This window comes from Leptonychotes weddellii, chromosome 12, assembly GCF_054177405.1.
Source record: "Leptonychotes weddellii isolate Sample4059 chromosome 12, ASM5417740v2, whole genome shotgun sequence".
Classification (NCBI taxonomy): domain Eukaryota; kingdom Metazoa; phylum Chordata; class Mammalia; order Carnivora; family Phocidae; genus Leptonychotes; species Leptonychotes weddellii.
In genome coordinates this window covers 71,371,738-71,389,643 of record NC_138380.1, presented here as the reverse complement: position 1 = coordinate 71,389,643, position 17,906 = coordinate 71,371,738, and the positions used below count along the sequence as shown (strand labels likewise).

The following is a 17,906-nucleotide window of genomic DNA, read 5'->3' as shown; positions in this document are numbered from 1 at the left end:
CAATGATAGTACAAAATATTTCAAACCTCTTCTTATTCAGGTGTGAATGTGTGTGTGCATGTCTCGCACACCTATACTATGAATAATTGGATTTGCCTAATTACAGAGGATAATACTGTAATAATTTAATTCTAGAATGTACACTTTGTATATTTTAACATCTCTCAAGTTGCTTTCTTCTGGAAAGAGTTTGTTTTTACTTTTGCCAGACACATGTGACTCTCCTAACCTGATACCTCTTCAAGTTAAAGTCTTGTCTGAGGTATTTGGTCCACACTGTTGGTGTGAATTCAGAAAGTAAACATTTGTGAGTATCACCCTGTGATTCAAGAAGTGGTTTTCCCCCTTTTCTACCACCCATGAGTACAGGTGAAACAGGCAAATATCCTTGCTGTCTTTTTCATGGGAGTTTATTTCTTCTTTGCACGAATACTGAAACACTGTAAGCTGGCTTGATGCTGTGGCATCACTGTTATATTATCCATCTTGGGCAGTTTTTCCTTTCTTAGCAGTCCTTAAAAAATGGTGCATCTTATATTCAGTGACATCTTAGACTTGATACAATTTGGCAATTTATTAAAGTTAGGGGTTTTTTTAGGGCTGACATCATGCTCATCTATCAAACTTTGAGGCTTCTCTTGGGGCTAAACGCTCAGATTCAGTTGGAATTTCTACGTGTATAAAATAAGCTAAAACACCGACTAGATTAGCATTGCTACACAATACTAAATTTACAGCTCTGCAGACCACAAAGATGACACTGCCAAAGATATTTTATGAAATTTTGGAACATTGCTGATGCCAACCAAGACATAAATTGAGAGAAGCCAGTTGCAGAGATAATTAAGAAGATTAAATTCTGTGGATGTTTTACTGTGGGATGTTAGAAGGGAAATGCATGTATGTAGAAGAGCCAAGAGAACTATCACGAAGCAAAATTCAATGATGGTACTGAAGTAAAGTTAGGACATAAAATATTTCAAAGATTCAAAAATCTAAGATGATGTTAATCTTTTTAAATGTTGTTATTTATGGTTTGTTCCTTTCTGGGCATGGAGATCATAATACAACTCATTCTTGTTTAGTAAAGAAGGGGGAATGGTAAATTGACTCGGCCACTCATGCTCTTGGAGGCAAAGTCAGACAAGCTCCAATTTTGTGCATAAGTTGTTTTAGGGAAGGGAAAATAATGGAAAAAACCTGAAGTTTCTCTTTAGCATTCTGTATGAGGTGTGAGCGAGAAGACAAGAAGATCTGCCAGCACATACACATTTAGGGTTTTATACTAAAATTTCCCTAGGTGAATAGCCACCGGTGATGGAATAGAGTGTGCCAGATTAAGGGGAGCTGGAGTTTTCGATGTGACACCTAGGCCCGCTCACCATAGTGCTGCCTTCACACAAGAGGGAGCAAAGAGCTGAGTGAGTGTTAAAGGTTTCATCGCGAGTGAAATTTCTTCCACCTTAATGCCCAGTTATTTTATATAGTCTCTCTATTAAAACCTCAGGATATGTAAAATATAGAGTGTTACAGAATATGTTTACCATTACAGCTGGAACTGATTGTCCTGAAGTGTATAATTTGGCTTCAAGTTGCTTAGCAGCTTTCTGGGAAAACATCTCGTATCTTTGTATGTTTCCACATGAGCACATATATTTTATTCAATGTGAGATGTGACACCACCAAGACAACATACATGATTTAACAGGGCTGGGCTCTGGGTTTTTGCCCATTTTACGTTCAAAAATAGACATTGCCTATTCTAAGATAATTCACTGGTTCCTAATGGTAAGACTCAGCTTGGCCCTATGGGAATGCCTGACTTAGTTTCCAGACATTTGAAATTTACCCTAATCTATGGTATACGGTTTTTATGTTTGGTTAATTAGTAATACAAGCAGACAAGGAATAAAGAGGCCTTCAAAAAGGGAACGTTTTATTTATGCTGAACTTCTTGGACTATTTCACCATTTCCTCCCATATATCACATGCATCTAGGCATCATTGTTTACACACACACACACACACACACACACACCCAGTAACAGTGAACCACAGCAATTCCCTTTCTTTCCTATAGTATTTTGACTGAAGTATCAAGAGAAAAAATGATTCATGTTCACTTTACTTTCTGTAGCTAAGCAATTCTATATTCTCAATTTTTAGAAGCTTTCATCACTCTAACTTCATCAAAATAGAACTTTAAAATCTGAAGCACTTTCCAAAGGCCATTCAACAGTCAACATTTATTTACACACAGTCTCACTTAAAAAAAAATATGCCTTTGGTCAGTTTTTCTTTGAATTATATGTATGCCCATAATTCCAGCCTATGTATCATTGTGAAAAAATACCAAGTGGGTCTATGAAGGAACTGGATTATTCAACAAATGGATGTATCTATCAGTAATTCTCCAGCAATCTTTAAAACATAGCAGAGTATTCTACGTGTGGTAGTGTATAATTATTTTTTATTAGTTAATTGATTGGTCGATAATGATGTTTCTTAAGAAACATCTATTTTTAAATCTGGTGGTATTAATAGCAGTGTATGACTCAAGTCATTTCAACAATAAATAATAGAAGCAAATCGCTACTGAAAACCAAAAACAATAAGGTAAGTAGCTGTGCTATAGCTTCAAATATTTAGATTATTCATTCAATAAAAGTTTATTAAGTTTCTATAATATTCAAGATATTGCATCTGTTATAACAGTAGGAATATAAGAATGAGCAAAATAACGAAGTCTATATTGATACGGAGATTGAAGTCTAATCAGAAATGAGCTCTAGTTACAACTGCTCTGTTTCTTTTACTTGCAGTTATTATCATTAGCTTCTCCATCTCTAAGCAAAAGATTCTTTAATATGACAAATTAAATTACATAATACTGCATTGCTTAAATGGTGCTGATTATAATTCAATATTTTTACATGACATAGATTAATGCAAGACTAGTTAATGTTTGGTTGTCCAACTGAAATACACCATTTGAAAAATTTAAGGAGGATATGTCAATAATGTACCCTATCTGTACAAAGACAAAAAAAAATCACAACATTTGCTCCAATTTAGTGGTAGCCTTTTTCTTTATAATGAGAACAATAACAGACAGTAAAGTCCTTGGCGAGAAATTGTGCAAGCAAAATGGACCCCAAATACAGGCTCAATTTGTGGCTACCCATCTCCTGGTATTGGCAACCCTGTGAGTATTCATGAATCAGATACCAGCACGTATAGGATACACAACAGGGGGATCCAACCTTCAGAAGGTAGCTAGGTTTTGGAATGCATGTTGGGGTGTTATTTATGCAGTGTGTTTTCTTCCTTAACATTTATGAAATGTGAATATTGTAAACACAGAAGTAGTGAATCAAATCCAAGTTCACTGATAAAAATATCAGATCTTCCTTTAAGATCAATGTAAAAGACACCAAAAAGGTTAATAGGGTAATTATGTTCAATTACATGTAAAATATTTACATTTTATACTTCAGCTATTTTTAACTATGAATTGTTCGTTAGCAGTGATGTCATTGATACGTTTTCCCAGCAGAGGGAAGCACAGCCTCATTATTCTTTTTATAAAGGGTTGAAATGGGGGGGTAGTGAGATATACTACAATTTTACAGCATTTTAAAGGAAGTTTGGTTGATATTCCAGCATTAAATACTGGACATTAATTAGGACTTGACATCTTTTAGGAAGCATAAAATGAAACAATCCAAACCCCCAGTTCAAGGGAGTATCCTACTAGTAAATCAATGTGAAGATAATTGGAATTATCTTCTACTTGACTAGGATACCCAATAACAATACAATAGGTCTGCATCATCAGCATAATAATTTGTATGGACTATTTTAAGGCTACATTTTCTTCTTTAATATATTTAAGTAAATATTTCTGTTACCTACTGCTCTCAAGTTGTTCCTATCTACGAAAGCATGTACTTAAACCTGGCTTCTTTTTGGTAATATGAGAAAATTGAAATTTAAGCCTTGTAACAATCTAAAACTTGAATTTATCATAACTGCAATAATAAAATAAAATTCATTGCTTAGTATTCTTTAGAATCTTCTTTCTTCTAGATTTCCTTTCTCTTCAGTGCATTTCCTCAAGTATTCCGGCACCACTGAGTGCCCTGCATGCACATGTGTGGGTACACACTACTAAATGCTTACGATTTACCCTGGTATTAGCAGGTTGGAAGATGAAAGTGTTGTAACTTACCATGGTGTTGTAAGTCTGAACAGTGAGTCAGCGGGTCTCCATTTCTTATATCTTGTCGTCTTGTGCGTCTAAAACAATTACATTTAAAAGGTATTATTGCATCCTTATTCCATCTTGGGAATTTGTCACAAGAATTAAGAAGAATCAAAAACCAAAGACACCAGGAGCTTACAGGAAGAGATGCATCTATACCTGACTAAAGAAATTTTTTAAAGCAGCTCATTACACCTATAGGAGCAGTCTCCAGGTGATCAAAATGGAAAACAGTATACAAATGTACTAACAATGCAGAAAAGTCTTTCAAAGTTAGAATCATGGTTTATGTGCAACTGGATGCCAATCAGTAAGAATCTAACATACAGAAACTCTAAAATTCTTAACATCTTAAATTCTGAGGAAAATGCACAAAATATAGAATAGCAACCCATTTCTTCAATAACCCGAATTAAACTTTTTTTCTGATCACTAACGAGAGAGCGAGCTTGAAAATTAAAATTCACATGACTGTTTTCTTTCTCTTAATACTTATACATAATTCCTTAAATAGACTTTTGTTAAATTTAAAAGTATTAATTCTATGAAATCTATTTTTTAAGATTTTATTTATTTATTTGTCAGAGAGAGAGCAAGCACAACCGGTGGGGAGGGACTGAGGGAGAAGGAGAAGCAGACTCCCCGCTGAGCATGGAGCCTGATGCAGGGCTCCATCCCAGGACCCTGGGACCATGACCTGAGCTGAAGGCAGACGCTTAATCGACTGAGCCACCCAGGCATCCCTATGAAATCTACTTTTAAGTTACTTTTAAATTTTTGTTTTTGGTTGCTGTATCAGCCTTTTTTAATAAAACAATTCTTTCATGATCCTATGGCTATGACTGCAGACTGATTTACCTGTGAAATGAATAAAAGGAGAAGCACGGTAACAAATATTGTGGAGCAAATGTGCCTCTTGTCAGAGGAAGGTGAGAGAGAAGGACTCACCTCTAAGACAAAAGCCAAATTTGCTATAAAAATCTAAATAGATTCCTCCTACCTACTGCTGCTCAGAACATGTTAGTTGCAACACATTCTGGGTGTCTTCTTTCCACACTCTGTTAGTGGTTGACCGGGAAGAAGGAGGTTGTCATTAGCCATTTCGAGTGTGAGCAGGATGTGGAGTTTGAGAAAGAGGCTAAAAATGGAGATTGGCTACATATAACAGAATCAAAAAGATTGGGGACATGTGCCCAACTGCTTTCTTTGTCAATGTTAATGAATATTGTCTTGCTGCAAAGTTAGTTATCATCCCTGAAAAGAGTTCTCACAAGGGCCATTGAGATTTGCAAACATGGAAATTGTTACTGTATTCATAAATTTAGAAGACTAAAGTATTTATAGAGTTCTATTTGTAGAATTGGTGAGACTATCAAACAGATGTTGCACATTTCAAAATTGAGCCAACAAGGGAACTTGTGAAACACGAACCACAAAGCATTTGGGAAGGCATTTTTTACTGCCATTTAAGCTTTTGAAAAAAGCCATCACAAAGAATATATAAATTGGGAGGCCTGCCTCTAAACATCCTTTTCAAAGACACATGAAATTGGATTAAGTAAAATCTTCAAGGCACAACAAAAATGTGTTAATGATAATTCCTTCAATCTGGAATTGTAGGTATGCAATAAATATTTCAAATATATAACATACAGCTTTTTAACTTATTATAGATACAGTTATGATCTTATTTTTATCTTCTTCCTTGTTAAAAAAGCTTAAAATTTGAATGAATTATTGCTAAATTAGGTAATGTCATATACTGTCACGTGAAAGGAAATGATACTCATTTTTAATTCAAACATGAATTTCATGTTTTTCACTAATAAAAGCACCTAGATCTAAATGATATTAAGAACCATAAAAGTTCAACCTTAAATAATTTAATTTTATTGCTATAAAAACTGCATCTTGCTATTTATTAAACTATCCATGGTTTCTTTATTCAGTAACACATTATTTCCACACTAAACTTTTCTTTCAGATTTAAACTTCTAGCAAAATCAGTTCATATATGAAAGAATACAAACACGTCATTTCAATTCTGAATGTTGAAGGCTTAAGAAAATTGCTTTTATTAAATGGAATTAGCTACTACTACACTTACAGTTAATATTAACAAGATAACTGTTTTAATCTACATGGACTGATTATATATGAAAAATTTAAGTTGTACACGATTTAACATTATACAGCCAATGTGAGCTGAAGCATGTAATCAAAAGATGTAGGTAGACATTGGGATTATTCCTTTCTCCTAGAAGTTTTTCAAAACATTTTAAATGATCCAAATGTAGAACACAGCTTACTAGAAATGAAAAAAATCCACATCACAGCTTCTTGTAAAACATTAACTAGAGTAAAAAATAAAACAAACTTCATTGCTCCTAAAATGCAGTGGACCTTGATAACTCTGATTTCTATTTTATGTTTCAAGAGGTTGATGTGTATACTGTTAATCTTTGGGTTTACATTAGCAAGATATTGTGTATTATTCTCATCTTTCATTGCTCGTTTCTGAAATACTGGTAAATATCTACAGAGAGAGGTAGCTATATGTGAGCAGTGGAGAATATGCTGAGGTGAATATTTTGTCAGATTAGAAAGTGTTTTTATTTTTTAAAGCGAAAGTAAATCCAGTTGTGTATACAACTTTTAGGATGTGTCTAAGAGTACCCTGAAGGATAACAGTACTCCCACACAGTACTGTATCAAATAATCAAATGCCTGTTCCTAATGCCCTCAATCTCCTAGACAGCAGCTTAGAGCTATGTTTTATCTAAACATATTATTTTAGATAACTTCTAGGCATATCTTAGCAACTTTTATTTAAGCATGTCCAAAAAAGATGCTTTTCAGTATTAAGAATATGCTTAAAATATTTGTGTAATACATATACAAAGATTAATAAATAGGTATCTTATTATGTGGTTTTATATTTCAAGTTCAAACACCACAAACACAAGATGATACTATGATAATACAGTGGTCTTTAAGTTTGGGGGGTCAAATATATATTTTGGGTCAAATAAAGATATGATTTGATGCTAGTTAGTCAGCATTATACAAAAAATGTAGTATCTTTTTTTTTTAAAGATTTTCTTTATTTATTTGACAAAGAGAGAAAGAGGGAAAGCACAAGTAGGCAGAGAGGTAAGCAGAGGGTGAGGGAGAAGCAGGCTCCCCGCAGAGCAGGGAGCTCGATGAGGGGCTCGATCCCAGAACCCTGGGATCATGACCTGAGCCGAAGGCAGGCGCTTAACAACTGAGCCACCCAGGCGCCCCAAAAATGTAGTATCTTTAAAACCAGAAAAATTTTTTCTTGACTTTTTGTAATTGAGTCCTTGTATACTGTCTAAGACTCTAAAAGTAAATAAATTACTTTCTTTGAAAATTTTCCACTCATCCAAGGACATGAATTACCTTATTAAAATTTAAAACCAGGACAGAATGTTGCTGGATAGAAAAAGAAGAGCATTTTTGGAGAGAAGAGCATTTTGGTCAAAAGACACAAGGCCCAGTTTAGATTCTGCTTCTGACTTTCTTTGTGGCTTTGGCCCTCATTTCTTCCCCCGTGTAAAATGAAGTTGGAAAACTTTTATAATTTCTGAGTGTAAACATTCAAGGACATTATTGTAATGTTTTAGATTTCCCTCAGTAATTTATTAAAACCATTTGTTCCATTATATTTGGTACCCAACTATAACTATACATGTTTTTCTGATTGTTTCGACTATTTAAGAGAAAGGAAAAGAAAAACCCAAACCCCTCTAAACCATTCATCAGAAAAAGGTGATGTACTTATGTGAAGAAAGCTGTTTAAAAACAGAATCAAGTAAGATAAATAGCAAACATTTGTATTTATTCCTAGTATTTCTCCTACCTCTTTGCAGTGGGAAAATAGCGAGAGCATGAAGAGCCATCCCAGGCACAGTAAGGGTCTCGGGCGAGGCAGCACTCTGCACAGGCTTTCCCATAAATATCACAGCGGTGTAATGGGAGCTGAGCGACCCCCGTGGTGGAACCGATATAGAGTTGTTGCTGTGGAAAGAGTTTACTGTCAGGACAGAACAATTCTGTTTTTTAAAACCTTTTCTCTTAAAAAAGTTTACTTTTTATACTAGCGGGTTTTTAAAAAATCCCATTATTGGCAATTTGGTCAAAAACCTCGCAGATCATATGACCATTTAAAAAGACCAAGAGCAAAATCTAAATATTTGACTAAAACAAATGTATTTTAAAGTATAAAACCAAGGGAAGATAGGAATGGTTATATATCAGTTATAGCTCAATAAAGGTAAAAATTTAAATAAAAGATCAACCATGATTTGAAAAATATTAATAAAGAACTTAACTAATGGAAGGAACTTTTCCCCCTTCCTACCCTTTCTATCTCCCTTCCAAAATCATCTTATTAAAAAAAAAAGAAAGAAAAAGCTTAGATTATATTGAAAGCAGGCAATCACAATGCAATAAAAAATGAAATAAATTTGACATCTTTTTAAAATTTTTAATTAATTAATTAATTAATTTTTCAGGGAGAGAGGGAGAGCACAAGTGCGGGGGGAGGAGCAGAGGGAGAAGCAAACTCCCTGCTGAGCAGGGAGCCCGATGCGGGACTTGATCCCAGAACCCCAGGATCATGACCTGAGCTGAAGGCAGATGCTTAACCTACTGAATCACCCAGGTGCCCAACATGTGATGCTTAAACAAATTAGTTAAAGTGGGGTAGCCATATCCACAAGCATGGTTGGCATTGGTGAATATGGACTTGTGGAACCCTGTATTGTGGTCAGAACTATTTAAAAAGCTACTGATCAAGTTGGTCATACCAAATCAAAGGATCTCTAGGATTGGCCAGTAACTTAAGAAGCATAAGCAAAATTCATACTTACAAATTTTTAAGAATATGACCTTTGAGTTGGGAAGGACTTATTATCTAAATGGTAGTATCTAAATCTATCATATCCCTTTGGGAGAAAAGCAGAGAAATAAACATGGGAATTAAAAACCAAAAATAGGCAACCAAAATTACTGCCATGAAAACTTAAAGTGGGATAAAATGCCCCAAATTAAATACAACTCAAGTCTAGTTTTCGTTTTACAATTATTTTGCAGTACTATTAAAGAATTATAAAACTACTTATGCTATCTAAATGAAAATAGGGGAGGCTTGCAGGCACCATTGAGCATAATCCAGTCCCTAGCAAGTAACCTGATGTGCTTTTTCTGCCTAATTTAACATCACCACAGGCTTTCTCACTATCCTCCTTAACAAGTTTCGGGTCATAAGCAGGCGATGACTCCATTTATCCAGAAAATTACTTGCAACACTGCTTGTACCTCTTGAAACTACTGCCTCACTTTTAAAATTTCCATGAGCACTAGTAAAACTGATTCAGATCTGAATGAAATCAAACTTCTAGTAATAGAAAACGAAGACTAGGAATACTTTTCTTGTATCATGGTATTTTAAACTGATGAACTGTTTTTGGTATTTTGAGTGTGTTTTTTTTTTTTTTTTTTTGGTGAAATGTGTTGCATTTAACAGGCAATTCTTAAAGTACTTAAAATATTTAAACAAAAAGAGATATTTTATAAAACTGTAAGTAACGTAATTAAGATTGGCAATGAAACCAAGCAGAGAATAAATAAATAATTTTAAAAATCATTAAAGGAAAGAATATCCCAGTCTAGCTTCCATTCTGGAAATCCCCGGATTTCCTTGCCAACATTTGACAATTTTTAGATTACAAGAACAGGTGAACACATACTTATGAAGTGTAAGATAACAGTATGAGGGTCAATAATATCTGCACTCTGACTTTCTCTAAATATCTTGGAGATTATCAATCTATTTTGATATGTAAGTGTGGAAAGGATATACACTGAGTTTTATTGGCATAGTATTTTAGTGTCTTGTACAAGGGCTAATGCATGGTCAGAGATAAAACATGTAAACAATTCAGGAATAAGATTAGCCAAATGATTTTCATATTTAACAATTTTATATATAAGTTTTTGGAACAGTCAGTGAAGGGCTTCCTACTCCATTCTGGCTTTTTCTGCTAGGTTATTTAATAATTAATTTCAACTCAGTTTTTATTTATTTATTTTTTTTGAGTTACCACTGATACACTGGATAGAAAGGCTATGTAACATTTATGGGGAAAAGATAATTTATTAGAAGTTAAAATTATATTTGTTTTGTACATATAATGTAACATTTAGGAGTCATTTGTGTTTCTTAAGTGTCTTGCCAAAGCATTCATTCAATGTGAATGCAAAGACTATTAACATGCTGCCCTTAACGTTTGAATTCATGGAGTTTAATAATTTATCATTTGGCAGTGACTGTTTCGCTGTTTTCCTTTTATATGTAGCCAAGCTAAATGTTTTCTCTAGTACACAATACTACTGAAAAAGTAAAATTAACTTTTGAGTCAAGATCCTCCAAACATATACAGCCCAGTGCACAATTTTATTAGCTTATAAAATATATGTTGTTTATTCATGCAAATTAAATTAAATGATAAACTTATTTATATTCTCAAATATCCACCAATACTATTTTTAAGGACAGATGAAAATAATTACCGAGCAAAATATTACAATGACCCCAAAAAAGAAACGCTATAAATGAAAACTTACAACAAACAATGATAGCAGAAATATATTTATTGGAATGTAAGATTGGTCAAAAACATGGGGCAATGAAAAGGATCTTTAATTTTCATTCTACTACCTTACTGTAAGAATGTTCTTTCTTTTCTCTTTCTTTTTGGGAACTACTGTTAATAAATCTGTAAAATTTGATGAATCACAGATATGTTTATCTAACTGAAACACAAAATTAACAAAATATAGAATATTGACTGTAATACATAATGATAGTACCTGCTTGGTGGAAAGCTCCATTGCTGAAATAGTAGTTGGCTCCTACAGAAGAAAAAGAAAATGTGAACTGTTTGGTCAATTAGCAAAGTCAGTCATTAATATTAATTAACACAGAACACCAACATAAGCTTTCAGAGAGTTAACTTCAGTGTCTACAAGAAGCAATATAATTGGGAAATAAGATACATAAAGGAAGCTGCATACATGAGTATTAAATATGTGGAACAGACAATAGGAGGATATTAATGTCTTCCAGTCAAAGACATACATATTTGTAGTTGATCAAGTTGGGTTATCGCTCACTGCAGTTAAGAGAGACTATGGGACTGCCCAGCAAAAGAGTCTTGGAATTTTAGGCCTATGTTAGTTGATTTGAGGGAGGGTCCAAGGAAGTGGTGTTTGCTCTGCTTGGGATGTTGAAGAAAGCAGAGGTAATTCTATGATTAGGTCTCTTCATACATCTTATTTAGGAGGAGGGAAGAGCAGATGAGGCTAAAGCAAAATTTGGTAAAGAAGGAGCCATTACTCATATAGGTAGGATAGGGGGATATTTGGTCACTTTTTTTGGTGGTTTGGACAATGTTTATGGTCTTGTCTGTTTTCAGACAGGATTATAGAATGGTCTTGCTTTTTTCTTGATTCATCATGGTCACAGAGTAGCCTTGTCTGATGCTGGTGTTCTGTGAGAATTTGTATGCTCAAATGGAGAACACTGGCCTATGAGTGCCAGGCCAGCTCCTAATAACACCAGTGACAAGTTGATAGTATTAGGCTAGTTTCCAGCTGTGAAGGACTGAGAGCTCAGGGTAGGATCAGATTACTTTATTATTATCAAAATGACTGTTTAATGTGCAAAGGCCTACACTACACATTTTTGACAGAGTACATGGTCTCTTCAATTTCTATCAACAGGCTATCTAGAGATAGTAACTAGGGAAGTAATAACCACCAATATATTTTGATGAGTGCTTTGCTGAAGCCTATCATGAGCACATATAGTTTGAATAAATAAATAACATTCTTTGATTAACTTAGACCACCAAAAGTCTATTCACCTGAACACATTAGCTTATATTCTCTCAGATTTACTTTCACTGAACTCTGCTCCTCCTATCTTTCATCAATGACATACTAAATATTAAGAAGGAGACTGCTTGAGGGTTTCAGAGATGGCTGATGAGAAAGAGGCTTAGGTGGGAAGAATAATCTTAAAAGGCCTCACTGTGTAGGTGACTAAAGCTGAGCCCTAAACCAAGTGTGAAGAGTTGGGTTCTGAAGCCAAACTGCATAGATTCAAACGTAAACCTGGACACAAGTGTGATAGTAGGTGAGGTATGTAACGTCTCTGTAATTCAGTTTTCTTATCTGAAAAATGAGTATGATGGTATCTTCCCTGTAGGACTGATGAAAAGATTAAATGAGTTCATAAATGCAAAGTACTTTACAAATGTGCTTGGCACGTAGTGTTTACTCAAATCTTTGTCTCTCTTTGTCTCCTTCTCTCTCTCTTACACACACACAACCCCCATATCTTTTACTTGCTTTAGTTTTTCTCTCTAGTGCTTATCACTATCTGGAAATATACACATACATATTGCATTAATGGATATATATGATATATATAACATATATGTGATATAAATATAACATTTATTTTGTGTCTTGAGTTTCCCCTTGTACCCCAAAGCAGTGTCTGAAGTAAGTTCTTATCTGCAGGTAGGGAGCAGGAGTGAGGAATGAAGGATTGAAAAGAAGGAGAAAAAGTCAAAAAAAGACGTGTTTATGAAGTCACCACTGAGAGAAAATCTGAAGACAGTAGACAGTGACTCTCAAAATTGTCCACTGAAGTTTGTACCAAGAAAAGTATTTATTTATTCATTCCAGTACTCACTGGATGCCCACAGGAGTGTTAAATCTCCCACACCTCCAGCTGGGACTCCTGTCCTTTTGCCTGCTGTCAGAGAAGTCCTGGGGCACAGAGGGAGGCTGTGTTGGATGGAGGTAAGGCTGACAGGATGTAAGGAGAGGCAGCAAAGGCATCTCATATTTTTTTCTTTCTTGTTTGTCCCCATAAGTCACCCCCCCCCAATTTAGAAAAGGGATGTTTGGCTGTTTCAGTCACTGCTATATTCCTAGCACCTGGGATTGTTTCTGGTATTTATAAGTTCTCAATAAAATCTGTTAAATGAATGAGTGAATGAAAGATAAATGAATGAATGCTCTACCAATGTCTCCTTTTCTTTCCTATCTCTTCCACTTTCCCCATGGCATTCTGTTCCTTCCACTTAATTTGCCTAAGATACAGGCAGTCATCTTTTAAAAAGGTCTTTCCTTAATCTTTTCAGTTCAGCTGAAATTCTTTGAAAATAATCTAAGGATTCTATACTCACTGTCTTTACTTGTTCATGTCCTATTCAGTTCCATTCATTCCTCAGCCCACTGAGGCTAGCCCCTCCTCTGGAGAGGTGGCCTATGAATCTCAGAAGCAGAATCACTAGTGAACTGTATTGGTGAATGAACACTTTCAGTCTATATTATTATTACTGGACTTGTTTGCTTTATATGGCATGACTGACTACTCATTTCTTGACTGCTTCCTCTCTATTAAATTTCATTATGCCTTGGAACTCTTTTTTTTTTTTTTTAAAGATTTTATTTGTTTATTTGTCAGAGAGAGAGAGAGCACTCACAAGCAGGGGGGAGCGGCAGGGAGAGGGAGAGGGAGAAGCAGGCTCCCTGCTGAGCAAGGACCCGATGCGGGGCTCGATCCCAGGACCCTGGGATCATGACCTGAGCCAAAGGCAGATGGTCAATCAACTGAGCCACCCAGGTGCCCTTGATTTCAACATTCTTAAACTGAGATCCTAGAATTTCTTAATTAAAAGAAAATTATTTATTTTTTGGACCAGGAAATTAGTAACAGTTTGGAATAGGATGTGCTATTTGCTGCCTGCCGTTGAATTTTAATAGACAATATATTAAGATGACATCCATTTAAATAAGCTATATTTTTTTCTGAGAAATAGCTGGTGGTGAATATGACTTCCATTTAAAACAGATGTAGCTTCATAAGCATTTTTTCATGAAACTGGTTTCAATTGCAAAGTTAATTGGTGTTCGAGTAAAAAATGAAATTAAAAACTTAGCATCTTTTCAAGATTTTCTATGACTCTAATTTACTGTATTTTTTTCCAGATATTTTAATCCAGTCCTTATTAAACTTTTGCGCTTGCAGAGCTTTTCAACCTGCTGATCCCAGGAGAATGTGACATAACTCCCTGGATGCCAAACACGTGGATACCCCGTTAGAATGAGTTAATAGACTAGGTTTTGGAAAGCATCAATTATGTTTTACATCTGAATGAAAATTAAACTCTTTCATTTGTTAGCTCAGCTGTTCATGGAATATTGCATAAATTGAGTTTAAAATGCATGCGTTATCAATGTAACTGCCTTGCAATCCTTTGCAGTCAATAGGACTATAAATAAAACCCATTGTACTAAATGCACGGCAACTTGATATAACACTCCACTGTCTCAAAAGTAAAATCTTCCTTGGACTGGAAAGAAGATTCCACAGTAAGGTAGTAATACCTTACTACTAATATTAATTTACTAGTAAAATTAATTTGTAAAAAGCTTTAAAAATTTAAGAAATTAAGAAACTGAGGCTCAATTGACTTTAATCAAGTTGTTCAGAATCACTAGTAAATATGATCCAAATACACATTTATGATTACAAGTAATACCTGGAATTAGGTTCGTGTCTTAGTACTTCAGTACCATTTCAGTACCATTTTGAATATGTAATGGCAATTTAAAATCATTTACTATACCAATGCCAATTTTATTTCACCTCTTATTACCTATTAAAATTTTATTCTAAAATGGAATTTTTTTTTTTTTTTACTGAGGAATATTTTTCTTTCTATACTCTGAGTGGGATTTGATTTCACCCAGAATAAAAAAAGTCTCTTGGATGTAACTGAAACCACTGGAATGTTCTGTGATTAGCCAGGGTGTTTTCCTAAAACCAATCTCAAGATGGCAATGGACATAGTACTGGCTTTAATTCAGGCTTTTATATGAAGTTTGGTTATTCAGCCTAGCAAGGACACATAATGAACATGGTCTCCTGGAGATGATAGTTGGTAAAATTAACATGTTGGTTGACATTAAACTCCAAGAGTATCAGATACTACTATGACTCCAAATCTGTTCCTTGTCTATTTACTTTGTCAAAATATTGTTACGCTCAGGTTAACACTTTTTAATTTTATTTTATGTTAAATGGAATGACATGCAAGGCTTAAATAGAAATACAGAAACTGTAACATTTCTCTACTTGTTTCACTGTATATAGCAATTGCTTTAATGTGTTGTGTTTTTTTTCCCCTCCCACTACAAAATTAAACAAAGTTTGACAGTGAAATATTCCAATTGCTAGACCACAATATATGTATGAACTCTGCCTGATAGAATAGAATGTTAAAAGTAAATATTTCTCTAAACTCTGCCCAAATATGTTTTGTCTACTTGAGTGCCAAAGAAATAATAATGACAATAATGCATAGCAGAGAATATGGGAGAGAACTGGAACATTTATCTATGGAATGAGATGTGTCCCAGGTTGCAAACAATCTTTCTACAAAAGTGTAAATTCACAAAAAATCACTTCTCTACCAGCACAATATTACCTGTTTACATTTAATTGTTAGAGAATGATCAATAACCTTTCTCATGGTATCTTAAAAACCACAAAAAATGTCATTCCAATAGTTGTCATAGGCTTAATTCAGCTGTGTATTTCTCTGGAAACTGCAAAATATTTACAAAATCTAATAGATATATATATTTCGCTTGCAAGATTGTTGGCTCTCAACCTCTCAAGATTTTGTTAAGTCATTTAATAGATTAATAGCTTAAATTCATATCTTTTAAATTAGAATTTTTATTAACGTACTAAGGAACATAGGTAAGGTGTGAAATACAAACTTAAAATCCTAGAGACACAGGGAATTAAATATACAACAACTGAAGGGAAATACACAACAGGAACATGACAAATATAAAAGTAAGAGAGTCTGGAAATAATTAAGACATTTTTAAGTTAACATAATATTTCAATATCTCCTGTAACTTCACTTGCAACAGTGGTAGCAATAGAAATTTCTAAACAGAGTTGGTAATTTTTTTTTCTTTCCACTAGAGATTACTGTGGGATATAAGCAGCAGGATAATTTGTTGCTGTTCCCAGTTTGTTTTCCACATATTCTGGTGCCTCACTTGAAGTATGGCCTCCCTGAGGAAGACCATAAACTCTTTAATTTCTCATATTTCATTTTTTCATCAATACTGATTCCTTCATTCATTTAATAGATGTTGGTTGAAAACATTTTAGGCTCTGGAGACACAACAATGAACACAAGACACCAATTTACTTTTTCACCCCTCAGTCCCTGTGATTTGTTTGCTAAATCTAGATGGACTCTATATTGTTAACACAGTCCATTTGGACAGTTGTATTTTTGAATTTGTAGGCTAACGTATCAATGTATAATACTGAAATGGGACTTAGTGAACAATAGTGATTAGGTATTACTCTATACTAGACATAAAATAAGGCCAAAGTACATGATTTAAAAAAAATTAGAATAGAATTATGAGGATTTTTATTATTTTGAAGACTTAAACCAAGGATTAACAGAAAACTCCACTGGAAATGTGGTTTACTTTCCGTGTAGCTAAGCTAAATAAAACTGTATTAATAAAATTTTGAGCATAGTACCTGGCACTGTCCTGGACGTTTCATGTAAGTGTCTCTAATTTTTCTAGCTTCCTTTTGAAGAGGGTATTACAGTTGCTGTTTCACTGATGGGGAAGCTCAAAGAAACCATATGAGTGTTCCAAAAAGAAATGCTATGTGTGGGCGCCTGGGTGGCTCAGTTGGTTAAGCGACTGCCTTCGGCTCAGGTCATGATCCTGGAGTCCCTGGATGGAGTCCCGCATCGGGCTCCCTGCTCGGCAGGGAGTCTGCTTCTCCCTCTGACCCTCCCCCCTCTCATGTGCTCTCTCTCATTCTCTCTCTCTCTCAAATAAATAAATAAAATCTTTAAAAAAAAAGAAATGCTATGTGTGATTGAAGAGCCTAAAGTCTTTCCACCAGAACACTGTTTAGCTGTTATTACAAGATATCTGAATGACCAGTTATCTGTTTCAGTGCTAATCATAATTTTAATCGTATGAGTATATATTAAGAGCTTGCCATTTTCTACTTCATTTTTTCTTCAAAATATTCTTGAATAGTGGGCAAGAACTCAACTGGGTTAAAAAAAAAGTGGTCCAGAAATATGGGGCTAAAAAAAGTCTTAGGAAGTCTCTGCTCCCAATTAAAATATTTAATCAACTGATAAACTTAATCCAGCCGTTTACAGATAAAGTATCTGGAACACCTGGGGACTAAAATGAGATAATTTTGAGTTCTGAGATTAGATCCAATGTTTTCTCATTTTCTGCCTATTCTTCTAATTCCAGTTTATTTGGCTGTTGTAAATGCTTCATATGTTTGCACTATGCTTTTAATAAAAATTGAAGTAACACTTTTTATGGGCATCTATTTCCCTGTCATATCTCATAAATAATTCATATCAAGGTGTGCTTCAATTGGAACTCTTCCTATTAGCTGGCTATCTAAAAGAAACAACAGACATTGTGGTATATGTTATAGTACTTTGGTTCTCCTCTC

The 17,906-nt window shown here is 34.5% G+C and overlaps 1 protein-coding gene across 1 annotated transcript in view; it reads right to left on the bottom strand.

Annotated features, from left to right (window-relative positions):
* Nucleotides 1-17,906, bottom strand: part of SEMA3A (semaphorin 3A) — a 202,927-nt gene that overhangs the window by 15,932 nt on the left and 169,089 nt on the right. The window contains exons 13-15 of the mRNA XM_006727083.3: nucleotides 11,162-11,203; nucleotides 8,148-8,305; nucleotides 4,232-4,299 (exon numbers count right to left, since the gene is read on the bottom strand). Coding sequence (XP_006727146.1) covers nucleotides 4,232-4,299; nucleotides 8,148-8,305; nucleotides 11,162-11,203 — 268 coding nt within the window. The remainder of the gene's footprint in view (nucleotides 1-4,231; nucleotides 4,300-8,147; nucleotides 8,306-11,161; nucleotides 11,204-17,906) is intronic.